This window comes from Miniopterus natalensis, chromosome 21 (assembly GCF_054644295.1).
Source record: "Miniopterus natalensis isolate mMinNat1 chromosome 21, mMinNat1.hap1, whole genome shotgun sequence".
Taxonomy (NCBI): Eukaryota; Metazoa; Chordata; class Mammalia; order Chiroptera; family Miniopteridae; genus Miniopterus; species Miniopterus natalensis.
The window spans coordinates 8,604,414-8,617,690 of NC_142101.1; the positions used below are offsets into that span (position 1 = coordinate 8,604,414).

Below are 13,277 nucleotides of genomic sequence, written 5' to 3' on the forward strand. Positions count from 1 at the left end.
GCGGCTAAACCTGACATGCCCATGGAATAAAAGAACTGGGAACTGAACGTAAATTCTAAAGTAAATCTTTTCAAATGCCGGATATCAGAATTAACGATGGGAGTCCTCACAGGCTGCCTTTTAACTGGCTATTGAAATCTGTTATCCTCAACCCAAGAGTACGATGCACAGCCATTGCTCGATAAGTATTAGCCTTGCATTTCTGTATCTTTGGATTGCATATAGCCTTGGCTGCACAGTGAATTTAAGGAACCCAGTTTATAAGCTGTACGGGGCTTTCCGCTCAGTTACGCCGTTATGAGCTGTTTTCCTGGGGTCGCCCTGAAGAGCAAGCCCACTGTCCTTTGCCAGGTAGATGCCCCATCCCCCGGAGATTTTGTTTTCCATGCAGACCCCTAACCGTTTCTCTTCTGTGTCCCCTTTGCACCACTCCTGACGTCCCCAGGATGATGAGGATGACACTGCGGGCGCAGAGATGAAGACCCTGCGGGGACACTGTGGACCAGTGTACAGCACGAGGTTCCTCGCAGACAGCTCAGGGCTGCTCTCCTGTTCCGAAGACATGTCCATCAGGTACTGGGACCTCGGGAGCTTCACCAACACTGTGTTGTACCAAGGACACGCCTACCCCGTGTGGGACCTGGACATCAGCCCCTATAGCCTGTACTTCGCCAGCGGGTCCCATGACCGCACCGCAAGGCTGTGGTCCTTCGATCGGACGTACCCGCTGAGAATATATGCAGGGCACCTGGCCGATGTGGACTGTGTCAAGTTCCACCCTAATTCAAACTACTTAGCCACAGGCTCGACCGACAAGACCGTCCGGCTGTGGAGCGCTCAGCAGGGGAACTCGGTGAGGCTCTTCACGGGCCACCGCGGCCCGGTGCTCTCGCTCGCCTTTTCCCCCAACGGTAAGTACTTGGCGTCGGCTGGCGAGGACCAGCGGTTGAAGCTATGGGACTTGGCCTCCGGGACCCTTTACAAAGAACTGCGAGGCCACACAGACAACATCACCAGCCTCACCTTCAGCCCGGACAGCGGCCTGATCGCCTCCGCGTCCATGGACAACTCCGTGCGGGTCTGGGACATCAGGAACAGCTACTGCAGCGCAGCAGCCGACGGCTCCTCCGGCGAGCTCGTGGGCGTGTACACCGGGCAGATGAGCAACGTCCTGAGCGTGCAGTTCATGGCCTGCAACCTTCTTCTAGTGACTGGAATCACGCAGGAAAATCAGGAACATTGATTTTTTCTTTTTTTTTTTTTTACCTTCGTTGTAACGGACTGGGGCCGCGTGGCGCGGAGGGCCCCGGGTCGCAAGTCTTATGATCGAATCACTGACTGACTGTGAACAACTCCCCACTTCTCCCCTTGTCCTGGGCAGACTCCTGAGCATGTCACCCCTTCGCTCAGCCCCCCGAATGTCAAGGACAGGGGAGGACCGGTGGTCGTCAGCGGACCTGAGCTCAAGAACTGAGATGCTCTGGAGGCCAGGTGGCAAGTTCTTACAAAGATGCCACCGTGTCCTCGCGTGAGCACCCTCCTGTCCGTCTCGTTTCCCCCTCTGTGAAACCACGATGCTGCTGACTTGGCCGGGCGTGGCATCGGGTCCGCGTGTCGCAGAGGGCGCTCAGGAGGAGCGAGCTGCGGGGCCGCGTGTCCTTGGTCACCGGGCGGAGGGCGTCCTCACTGGTGTACGGACGCTGGGGCTGGGGCTGGGACGAGGGAAGGGGGCAAGGATCACCCTGGGAAAGGCCTTTCCTTTCCCGTGATTACAGACCAGGATTTTTTTTATTATTGTTATTATAATTATAGTAATTATTATTATTATTGAGGAGGAACCTAGCACTGGCAGAGGGGCCGTCTCTGCTCCCGCCTTTCAGGTTTGACTCCTGGCACTGGCTGTGATACTTGGAATTTTGAGGTTCAGGGAATTCAGAGACTGTGGTAGCACAGTGTATTGTGAAAGGGAAGATTTTGGGCGACGGGGTCATCCCCGCCGACGCGTTTCTAGAGGTGGGTGGGTGGGTCTGACTGAGGAAGCCTTGGGCTCTTGCAGTGACGGTGGGAAAGAAAGGCTGTTTCGAGGCTGCACTTCTACGAGCAGGTCCCTCCCCTGAAAGGGCAGATTGTCGTAGAGAAATGAAAATAATTGGAGGTGATACAGCAAAAGGTAGAATTAGAAAACATTGAATTTCCCAATGAGCATTTTTTTTCAGAGGTGTGGCTTTCTCGGTCTTTTGCTCCTTGAGATCATCAGCTCCCACCTCCTGCATCGCAATAGCAGTTTAATAAACACTTTGTGAAACAAACTGTAAGTACGTGTGCACACATATGAAAACTATGAGGCTAAAGCAAGGTCTAATTTGTGGGGAAAGGATTAAATATTTCTGTTTTCTGAAAAGAGTTATTTTGTATTTTGTTTTCTATTAAAATGTATTTAGTTTCCAACAAAAGTGTTCGCATCTCATTTAAGCTGTGAGGAGAGGCGGGCGGCCGTCCTGCTGGACGCGGGCTCCCCTCTCCAGGGCGGGAGCCAGCTCCGCAGGCCGGCCTCGCCCCAGGGAGGTGCGTTCCCATCGCTGTTGTGTTGTGTTCAGCTTACTCTGGATCACGATTCCTTGGCATTCACGTGGATTATTGATAGCGTTTAATACTGTTCATGCATCCAGGATTGCCAGTTGCTGACCGGGGACACCCATTAGCCACCTAGAGTTACTTGGTAAGATGCTACTTCCAGTTTTCTTTAAAGACCCCGTTATGAAATCGCTAAGGGGCGTAAGAACTGTGTTATTGAATTTACTCAAACTATTTATTGAACAATTCCCAGATAACGGACTCGTTCAAAGATTTAAACGATGCCAGAATTTTTAACAGTGTACTTCGATACATAATTTTCTGGCAAGGACACCAGAATTATCAAGAAATTAAATAAGAAGACTCTAGAATTCTGTGCCAAAAAACTTTTTTACTTGAGCCTAAGGTGCTAAATAATAGGAAATGTTTCTTATAGATAAAAATATATATTTGAGACATTGTAAGAAGGATCCTTTGGCAACTTAGCCAGACAGCATCACTTTCCACAGCGTCGGCAGGAAACGCCTAGCATTCAAATGTGCTCTTTTCTATAATAAGAATTCTTAAGCCGGATTGTAGGGCGTGTTGCTAGAAATAATGAAATTCATAAATTGGACTGAATCATTCTCAGAAGTGGCAATAGCACTGCTCTGGAAGGTTTTCTGTCTGTTTTTTTTTTAATGCGGAATTTCTTTGATTAAACACAAACGTGTTGGGTCGGTCAGTCTTCACATCATCGATCATGTATATATACTTTGTGATTTCGATTGAAGCTCTTAATGATCTGCGTGCTTGCCCTCCTTTTTTTCTTTTGTGAGCTAATTTCAATGTGGGGTAATTGGACTTTATAGAATGCCCCTCGCAACTTCCCCAAAATCTTGGAAATACTCTGAGGGGTGTGTATGTGTGTTTATGTCCACTGGGTGCACAGAGAACGTGGTCACCCTCTTCAGGTTGCTCTCTTGTGTTCTGTCTTCAGAGCAATCCTAGGATGTGGACAGGTCTGGTGATACTACCGTTTTGTATTTGAAATACCTAAAGCCTAGAAAAGCTATATAATTTATTTTTTGGAATAAAGAAACTTTGGAGTATTCAGTTATTTTGAACCACAATGACAAATCTCTGTGACGTGTATGAGGTGGAGGTGGGGGGGCAGCTGAAATTTCTTAGACCGACATGCTCAGAAAATCGGACTGTAATTTTAATTTAGCAATAGACCAGTCGGCCAAAAGAAAGAAAATTTACGGTAAAAGAAAATAATAAATAGAAAAACGAAACAATCTGAATTTTTTTAATTCAAGGTCCAGCTTCTAAGGATATGATGACTAGCTTTTCATCTGTTTTATTTGTGTATTAAAAATGTCTTGGTTGTATAAAAAAATATTTGAGTATGTAGGCTTCTCATTTCGCTGTTGCCCAGATTGGTATTTCAGTATTTGGATTAAAAACTTAGTCTGTACTTCAACTTGGCTTTCAGTTGCATGTTTTAGAAAAGCGTCCATGAAATCTATGCCCAGCGCACACCAAAAATTCATATTCCCGACGCCTCCGTGGCCGCCAGATGACTCTGAAACTGCTTTGTGGGGAACGGAATCCTCCCAGATTAGAGCTACAAGCGGCGACATCCACCTGCCTCCCGAGTCTTGTTAAGAGTTTGAGCCGAACTGACCACACACGCCGGGGAGGCAAGATCACAAATGCTCCCAAGAATAGCAGTGTTGCAGCTTCTGTGCATTTGAAATATGGAGGGACCTTCAGTGTCGAGGGAAGAGAAACACAAATTTTTCGACAGAATGATTCCATTTAGAGTTCAGACAAAACCAACTATATATTTGAGTATGTGTCCAAAGACTACAAAACTAAAGGGGGTGGGGAGGCTCCTGGTCAGGAAGGGATGCTAGAAGGCCGGGGTGTTATCCGGAACTGTGTACGTGGTGCAAAGAGGTTTTATAGCAGTGTGTTTAAAATGTTTCTAAAAGAGCAAAAAGTTGATGAAGTGGGAAGTGGAGCTAGTGGCACAGACAGACCTTGAACCACTTGGAGGGGGGCAGAGACGGAGACACGTGGAATCAAGAAAGACTTGTTTTTGTTTGTTTTGATGAAAGTTCCTAAAGCAGGAGCTTTCAAACTTTTAGACCTCAACCAACAGTAAAAAATATATTTTACAGCCCGGCCGGTGTGGCTCAGTTGGTTGAGTGTCGTCCCATGAACCAGGAGGTCCTCGGTTTGATTCCCAGTCAGGGCACACACCAGGGTTGCAGGCTCGATTTCCAGTAGGGCGTGCGTGCCGGAGGCAAGCGATTGATGTTTCTCTCTCATCGATGTTTATCACTCTTTCCTTTTCTCTTTTTCTCTCTGAAATCAATAAAAGTGCGTGTGTGCGTGTGGGGGGGGGGGGGCCTTGGGAGAAATCCTAGAGACAATTTTTAAATGCTCCGTCAAACATGTATTTGGGGGAACAGAGGAGAAAACTCAGATACTCAAAAACTTGGACTCAGTATAAAAATGTTTTATATATACATATATATTTTACACTGTGACCCAGTATTCATATGTACTGGGTTATACCAAATCTAAGACTTGTTGATTATAAGAGGCACCATTATTTTATGTACCATTTTTTAAATTCATCAAATGATGAACAACATGCTTTCTTGTCACTTTCATGTTCTATTTTATTTTATTCAAAGCACTTTCAGACTTAGTTTGTATAACATAAGTGAAGTTCATTGGTATTAGTGTTTCTAAATCTCTTACACTGAGTCCTTTCACATCCGTTCCCCAAGGTTTGGTGTTGGCCAAACCTTCCTTATCTTTCTTAGGTGTCAACAGAAGGCTTTCAGGAAACAACCAGGCTTCTTGTCTCTTCCTTAAGTTGCTCTTAAACATTTTGCTGATGGAAATAACCAGTGGTTGCAGGGATGGAGTCCTGCACCTAACTGACCCACTTTACATGTCAACTGCCGCCTGGCCAAGAGCAGCTGCAAGGTGCTGTTCAGTTGTAAGTCCTGTTCTCTCCTTCCAGAAATGTTCAAAAAAATTTATAATTACATTTGAGACTCAACAGGGTAGTACATAAAAAATATTTCCATATGTGATGTACTGTGATATATAATTTTTATTATTGGTCACAACCCACTAATTAGTTTCATGGTCCACTAATGAGGCCATTACCTGCCAAATGGACATTGCTGCGGTGGGACCTGAGTGCTGGGGAGAGGAGCCCAGAATTGGGAGGAGTAGAGACGAAGGTCATTGCCAACGGACAGGACAAGGTGGGGGCTGGGGTCAGAAGTCCTGGGGGCTTCCCACCAGCCGCTGCCAGAGCACACAGAGGCCTGCTAACCACCTGCAGGGCCTGACATGGGCTTCTACTTGTGTGCAGTGCCCATCCAGCCATGGGCCAAAACACCATAATAAGGACCCCTGAGTCTCATCAACAGTACAGTCCCTGCCGTGTCTCTGGTCCCACCCTGCTGGGCTCTGAGCAATATTTAAATGAATTGGAGGCAGGCCAGTAGTTAATGTTCCTTCTTTTCTCTATTCTTGGACCTGTTCTCCCAGGGCCTTAGTTCTGATGACATAGTTCTTGCAGCCAGTGGTTAGTCCATTGTTTTTTGAAGGTCCTATAGATCTTCCCTGGCTCCCCCACCCTTCCACCTTCTTGTGAATGATGAAGGTGAACTGTAAAGGGTGAATCCCTTGAGGAGTAGGAAGTTTTCCCTTCTCTGCCAGTTTGTTTTCAGTGGGGCCCACATTAGAGCAGTGGGATTGGCATTTCTATTATCAATATTCAGCCAGAGAAAAGTAACGGTAAAATATTAAGAAACACTTTTGAGCCTTTTTTTTTTGGTCTGTGGGACATTTGGGGGTGAGGGATGGAGGCAGGTAAATAGAAAGAAGGTAGGAGGGATAATAAGAGCTACCAGTTATAGAACAGGTGCTCTGTGTCAGGCATGTGCTAGATGCCAGACATTAGCGATAAATTAGATGGTGTTCAACTGGTGCCTCCATTTCTCAGTGAATAAAGAGGCCTTGCTCACACTAGGTACTCAGACATCATTGAATGGAAATGTTTGCTTGTAGGTTGAATATCGGCATTGTTTGCTTAAGATATGCCTGCTTCTGTTAAGTTCAAGAAATTCCTATGAACATTAATGCCATAGATTTAGCGTATTAACAAAAACCAAATACCTAAAATATTTCTAGCTGGTCAATTGGAGTGATAGCACCCATCTACTGATGGGGTATTCTGCAAGCTCAAGAAAAATGATGCTAAGCATGGTCCAGAATTTCAAGATAATATAAAAGGTCCCTTTACACTTAGCACTACTTCAACAAAGCCCTCTAAATATTCATAGGTGGTACCCCCTTCTAGAGGAAGTTATCAGGACTGTTTGATGTAGAGGGAATATTTTATGCTTCCAGATTTGTCCAACTGGCACCTCCATTTTTCAGTTGAGAGAGGCCAGTCTTCAGAATAGCAGGTACTTGGACATCTGAAATGTTTGCATACAGGTGGAATGCTAACAATATTTTCTAAGACTACCTGACAAGTTGTTTGGTTTTCTTTTTTGGTAAATGTGCTAAACAGTTCAAGAAATTCCTACCTGATAAGGGAAATAGACATACAAGCCCAGGAAGCACAGAGAGTCCCCAACAAATGAACCCAAAGAGGCCCACACAAAGACACATCATAATTAAAATGTCAAAGTTAAAGACAAATAGAGAATCTTAAAAGCAGCAAGAGAAAAGCAGTTAGTTACCTACAAGGGAGCTCCCAAAAGACTTAGCTGATTTCTCAACAGAAACATTTCAGGCCAGAAGGGATGGGCATGAAACAATCAACGTGATGAAAAGCAGGATCTGCAACCAAGACTACCCAGCAAGGCTGTCATTTAGAATCAAAGGACAATAAAGAGCTTCTGAGACAAGACAAAGCTAAGGGATTTCATCACCACCAAACCAACATTACATGAAATGTGAAAGGGACTTTTTTAAGAAGATGACGTTTTTAAAAAGATCAAAGATGCCCGGCCAGGCGTGGCTCAGCAGTTGAGCGTCGACCTAGGATCCAGGCAATCGGGGTTCGATTCCCTGTCAGGGCACATGCCCGGGTTATGGGCTTGATCAATGACTCTCTCATCATTGATGTTTCTATCTTTCTCTCCCTCTCCCTTCCTCTCTCTGAAATCAATAAAGATGTATTTTTAAAAAATAATAAATAAAGAATAAAAAGATCAAAGAAAGTCCTCATCTGGGCAGGAGTAATTGGCTCTGAGCATCAAGGGGGGGCAGAGCTGCCGTCCCAGAGTGAGGGTAATGGTCGCTCAGGTGGTCCACTTGGGCACCTGTTGATACTCCATTCCCAATTGTGACCATTCAGAAGTGCAGCCACCCTGACCTGAGGAGGTGGTGGTTACCAGAGGATCAGACCCCTCAGAGATGAGGTTTGGGGTTATGCCACCAAATCAGCCACCAAAACTAGTAGACGTGACAGTGGGGCAAGAGGAATTTGGAGTAGATAGTGGAGGAGGGAATCAGTGTGTATGAGTTGTGGTGCTGAGACCAATAGCAATGACAGGCTATAGTTCATCTCACTGACCTCCCTATTTCAAGTACCCCATGGGATGAACATACACAGGTACCTGGAGGAGCTTCTCCCCAATGTATGAAGTACAGCCCTGTACCTGTGAATACCCACTCATTTGAAAATAGGGTATTTACATATATAATTGATTGTGAAATGATATTATCCTGGATTTAAGATGGGTCTTAAATTCAATGACTGGTGTCCTTGCAGAGAAAAGACAAGATTTTAGGCACAGAAACATAGAGGGGAAGGCCATGTGAAGACAGAGATTGGAGTTACGCAGCTACAAGCCAAGGAATATTGAGAACTGCCAGCAGCCACCAGCAGCGAGCAGGGAGGCGTGGGACAGATATTCCTCAGAGCCACCAGAAGAAGCCAATGCTGCCAATACCTTAATTTCACATTTCTGGCCTCCAGACTCTGAAAGAATAAATGCCCATGGTTTGAACTCACCAAGTTTGTAGCAATTTGTTATGATAACCCTAAGGCTATCATACAGACAGCTTGGCTAGTTTTAAAAAATCTTTAGTTCACACATTCTTTCTTTGAGGTTTTTTTCCTTTTAGTTGCCTTACTTTGTGTGTTATTTTTGGAAGTGTGAAGGCTAAAGGCTAATTGTCTTGCCCTTGCAAGTTGATTTATTTTTGTACCCAGAGGCTTTGAGGATTTTTCCTTTACCTTTAAAGTCTAATCATTTTATTATATGTCTTAGAATTGATTATTCTGTATCAATTTTCTCAAGTAGCTGTGGGATCTTTTTAAAAAAAATATCTATTGATTTTTTAGAAAGAGAGGAAGGGAGAGAGAGAGATAGAAACATCAATGAGAGAGGAACATGGGTTGGCTGCCTCCTGCGAGTCCCCTACTGGGGATCGAGCCTGAAAGCTGGGCATGTGCCCTGACTGGGAATCAAACTGGTGACCTCTTGGTTCCTGGGTAGACACTTAACCAGAGCCACATGAACTGGGCTCTTTAAATAGTAGATTCAGATTATTTTTACTTGTTTGCAATGTTTTCTTGGATTATAGGTTGGCATATTAGCCCTGGCGTATTGTTTTGCTTTGCTTTCTCCAATTATAACAATTTTGGACCTTCTTTGCCAATCTTCCATTTCAGCCACCTACTCTCTGGCCCTTTTTCTTTCTTGCTTTTTCTCATTAATATTCTTTTGATTGTTTTCCTGCATCTTTTCAATGCTTTTATTCTTTTTTCTTTTTTTTTTTTGAAACTATTCTTTCTTGGGTCCTTTATCATTTCATCTTCAATTCTGAGATTCCTCAACTCTCCCATTCCTTTCTTGAGTTCAACTCATTTCCTTTCTATTTTTCAAAATTTACTTGGTTCTTAGTTTATTAATTTCTGATTCAAGGTGTTTTTCATATCCCAAACGCTTGGTTGGAGATATTCAATTTAACTTTGGGTATTAGGTAACAATTTTCTTCTGCTTTGTCTTCGTTTTGGGGGAAGGAATTTTTATCAGCTGAAATGCTTTTATTTTCTGTTTCCTACTTATTATAAGTTTCATGTTGATGAAAACTCTCGATGCCTTCTATGAATAGTGCTGGTGGTTTGGGGTTAGGTTACATGATTGCGAGTTCACAAGTGCCCTCTTTGGTCAGCATACTAAAGTGCCATTTATTTAATGGATGGCTCTCTTTTTGAAGAGGGTGGGAAAGGAACGTATGATCTTTGATTTTGGTTCTTGCAGGATCCTGTATTTCTTCTTCTTTTTCTCTGTACCACCGAATCTCCAAAAAATACTTCTATCTTCTTACAGCCTCTCTCCCTTTTAGGGGAAATTAACCTTGAGTCATGTCTAAATTATTTCTCTGCAGGTGTTTTAATCCACTAAACTCTTTAAAACACAAACAAACATATTTATATTGCTAAGTTCTTGTCTCTCTTGTGATTTTAGGTGGGTTTTAGACCCCTTTCTCCACTCTTCCCTCTTTTCTTCTTTTCACAGTGTTTCTGGAGTCCTTCCCCAGCTCTGTTCAAAGCTTTGTGGCAGAAGCTAGAAAAATATCGCTGGTAGAAATTGGTATTATTTTTCTATTTACTGGTAATTTGAGGTTTGTAATTACGTTATAGGTATGGAACCTGTGTGGTTTTATTTGTTCTGTTACTCCATATAGTTTTGGGAACATGTATGGAAAGCATCATATTTCATTGTCCACAGTTACCAAACATCCCCAGGGCTTCTTTATTTATTATCCTAGATCCTAGATTCACTTCAGTAAGTTAAAAAACAACAACAACTTTGAGTGTTTACCTGGAATTATGTTAGATCTATAAATTAATATGAAGGAACTGACTTGGCTGTTAGGCATATGCTCTGGAAACTGACCCCCAGACTTCAAATCCTCATCTGCCACCTACAATTTATCTGATCTTGGGCAAATTGCTTCACAGCTTTGGGCTTCAGCTTCTTCATTTGTTTAAAAACAAAACAAAAAAAAAAACATTCAAAAGTTCTGTAATTATGTGTATAAATTAGTTAACATAGAACCTGTTACGTATCAGGAAACATGATAATTACAACATCATTATATTATTATTATGTTCTTCACATCCCTTTTCATTTATATGTTGATATTTGTGTTCTGCTATTAAGTCTTTGTTAGACATGAATATCAGGGCTAATGAATGCCATCAGGGCTAATTCATGTGGAAGTTACCCTTTTTCTACACTTCAGAGCAGTTTATATACCACGGGAATTGCTTCCTCTTTGAAAATTGGAACGTGCCCGGCCGGGCGTGGTCGACCTAGGATCCAGGCGATCGGGGTTCAATTCCCAGTCAGGGCACTTGCCCGGTTGCAGGCTTGATCAATGACTCTCATCATTGATGTTTCTCTCTCTCTCTCTCCCTCTCCTTTCCTCTCTCTGAAACCAATAAAGATAAATGTCACTTTTTGAGGCCAAAAAAAATTGGAACGAACTTGCCAAGCACATTTTTATGTTTCTTCCCTTTTTTCTATACAGATTATCTTTTATTGTTTTCTTAATTTTAGCTTATTTTTGAATAGATGGTGGAAATCCAAAAGTTACAAAGAACACCGACCCTTATTCATTTCTCCCCAGAGACAACCAGTTCCTTTGGAATCCTCCCAAATAGTTTCTGTGAACATATGAATATAAGTACATGTGAAAGTGTGTGTTTTTAACACAAATGTACCATACTATGCACACATTTGTGTACCTTGCCCTTCTGCATTGTACATCTCAGGATATGGGTCCAAACTGGTGCATGGAGAGCTGCCTTGGTAGCTCCTGGGGGTCTGGGGGCCGCCTGTGGCATTCCTTGGCTCGACGCATTATTCCCTGGTTAGCTGCGTGACCCCCATCTCTGTCTGCATTACCACATGGCATTCTCCCTGTGCCTCTCTGTCTTCACATCGCCCTCTGCATATAATGATACCCTACTCCTGCTCCAATATGACTTTGTCTTAACTAATTATATCTGTCACAATTCTGTTTCCAAATAAGATCACATTCTGAGGTCCTGGGGTTAGGATTTCAACCTGTAAAGGGTGGGGCGGAAGTAGGTTTACAGTTGTGAGTATGCGAAACAGAGTTTTCTTGTATTGTTACTTATTATGTTATTTCCCAGTAGGAACTGGGGCAGTATATTACTTTCTAGGGAGGACACATTTGAAACCATAACCACCTTTCTGTAGAATCTTTTGGGAGGAGGTGTGTGTGCATCAGAGAGAGAGAGAGAAATGTAAATGCCAAGGATGCTGACCCTTCGGCATACGCTGCACTGAGCCTGCCCGAGTCACATTTCTAGGAGATCAAGTTACAGCTTCGGCACCCACTGTGAGCACACAGAGAAGTTACCTGAAGCTTCAGTTGACTTTGGAGGAATTTACAAGCATTTCTGCACCTGCTTCCCACCGCCCTGTGTGCTCCACCTTCAGCCATCTCCCGGCCCCCCGGCCCCCCTGCCCCCCTGCCCTGGACAGCAGGAGCTGCAAGCTTGTTCAGAGAGGGGTGTACTGAGACGGGTCAAAGGGCACCGCCACCCCCCAATCAGATCGCAGGCTGCAGGCCAGGGAGACTTCTGCCTGCCTCCTGTGCTACTGTGCTCCGTGGGCGCACACACCCCCCGCCCTGCTGTCCTGCTGAGCTCCCTTGTCACCCTTTGAGAAGGACAAGAACCCACAGGTGGAACTGTCCTTGAAGTGATCCCAACTGCTCTCAAGTTTCGGTCAAAAGAAGTCCTTTTTGAATTTGACACCTGTTGGCCACAAAACCTATTAAGAGTGTATTCAGTGAAGGCCAGATTTTACTGCTTGGTGCAATCACACCTCCACCGAGAGTCCTTCTGTCTTTTTTTTTTTTGGGGGGGGGGGCAGGATTCAAACTTTTGCTTATTGTCTCAGAATTAATGTGCAACCTTTCCTTGCTTTGCTGTAGTATGTTTTTTTACTATTAATCCAGTCATATCTTAACTGCTTTGCTTCTTTCTTCCCCAAACACACCTTAGAGCATTTCTTGCCCTTTCCAGTGGCCAAGGAATTTTTATCCTCATTTCTAAAAAGACAGAAGTTATCTTTATTTCCAAGTGGGAGTATATGTTACTGGTTTGCATTATTATGACCGCTTCTGATTTGAATTACATACACACGCACACACACACACATATATGTCATTTTTAGTATATATTTAGTGTAGGTCATTTTTGTGTGTGATGACTACGTAAGTCCAGATGATCCTTCTGCCAATATTTACTTCCTATTCCATCCCCCCATTGTATTTTTTAAAGCCATGGACATTTTCTTTATATTTTATGCTAGTATGTAATTCTTGCCTCCTATATTATATGACAGCTAGCTGGGATTTTTTTTTTTTTTAAACATGACAATTTTGTTGGGGATCCTTATTTTCAGATGATTATCTGGCTGGTTTTTAGAAATGCAAACAACAGAGAGAGTTTTTGTTTTTTTAATTAGCTACGCTCGAGTTATTTTTCTGTTGACTCCAGGCCCCGGAGAGCACTGGCTGAAAAGCCTGGTGGACATCATTGTGGGGACAGCAGAAAGCCAAGGCCGGCCCTGCCTTCCCCAGCTCTTGCAGCAGCCGCAGGCAGCAACAGTTCTCTGGAA

At 43.8% G+C, this 13,277-nt stretch overlaps 1 protein-coding gene across 2 annotated transcripts in view; it reads left to right on the forward strand.

Moving 5' to 3' along the window:
• Positions 1–4,039, forward strand: part of TAF5L (TATA-box binding protein associated factor 5 like) — a 30,364-nt gene extending 26,325 nt beyond the window's left edge. For both annotated transcript variants that reach the window (XM_087828885.1, XM_016196031.2), the window contains exon 5: positions 446–4,039. In XM_087828885.1, coding sequence (XP_087685011.1) covers positions 446–1,243 — 798 coding nt within the window. In that variant the 3' untranslated portion in view covers positions 1,244–4,039. The remainder of the gene's footprint in view (positions 1–445) is intronic.
• Positions 4,040–13,277: the final 9,238 nt, after the last annotated feature.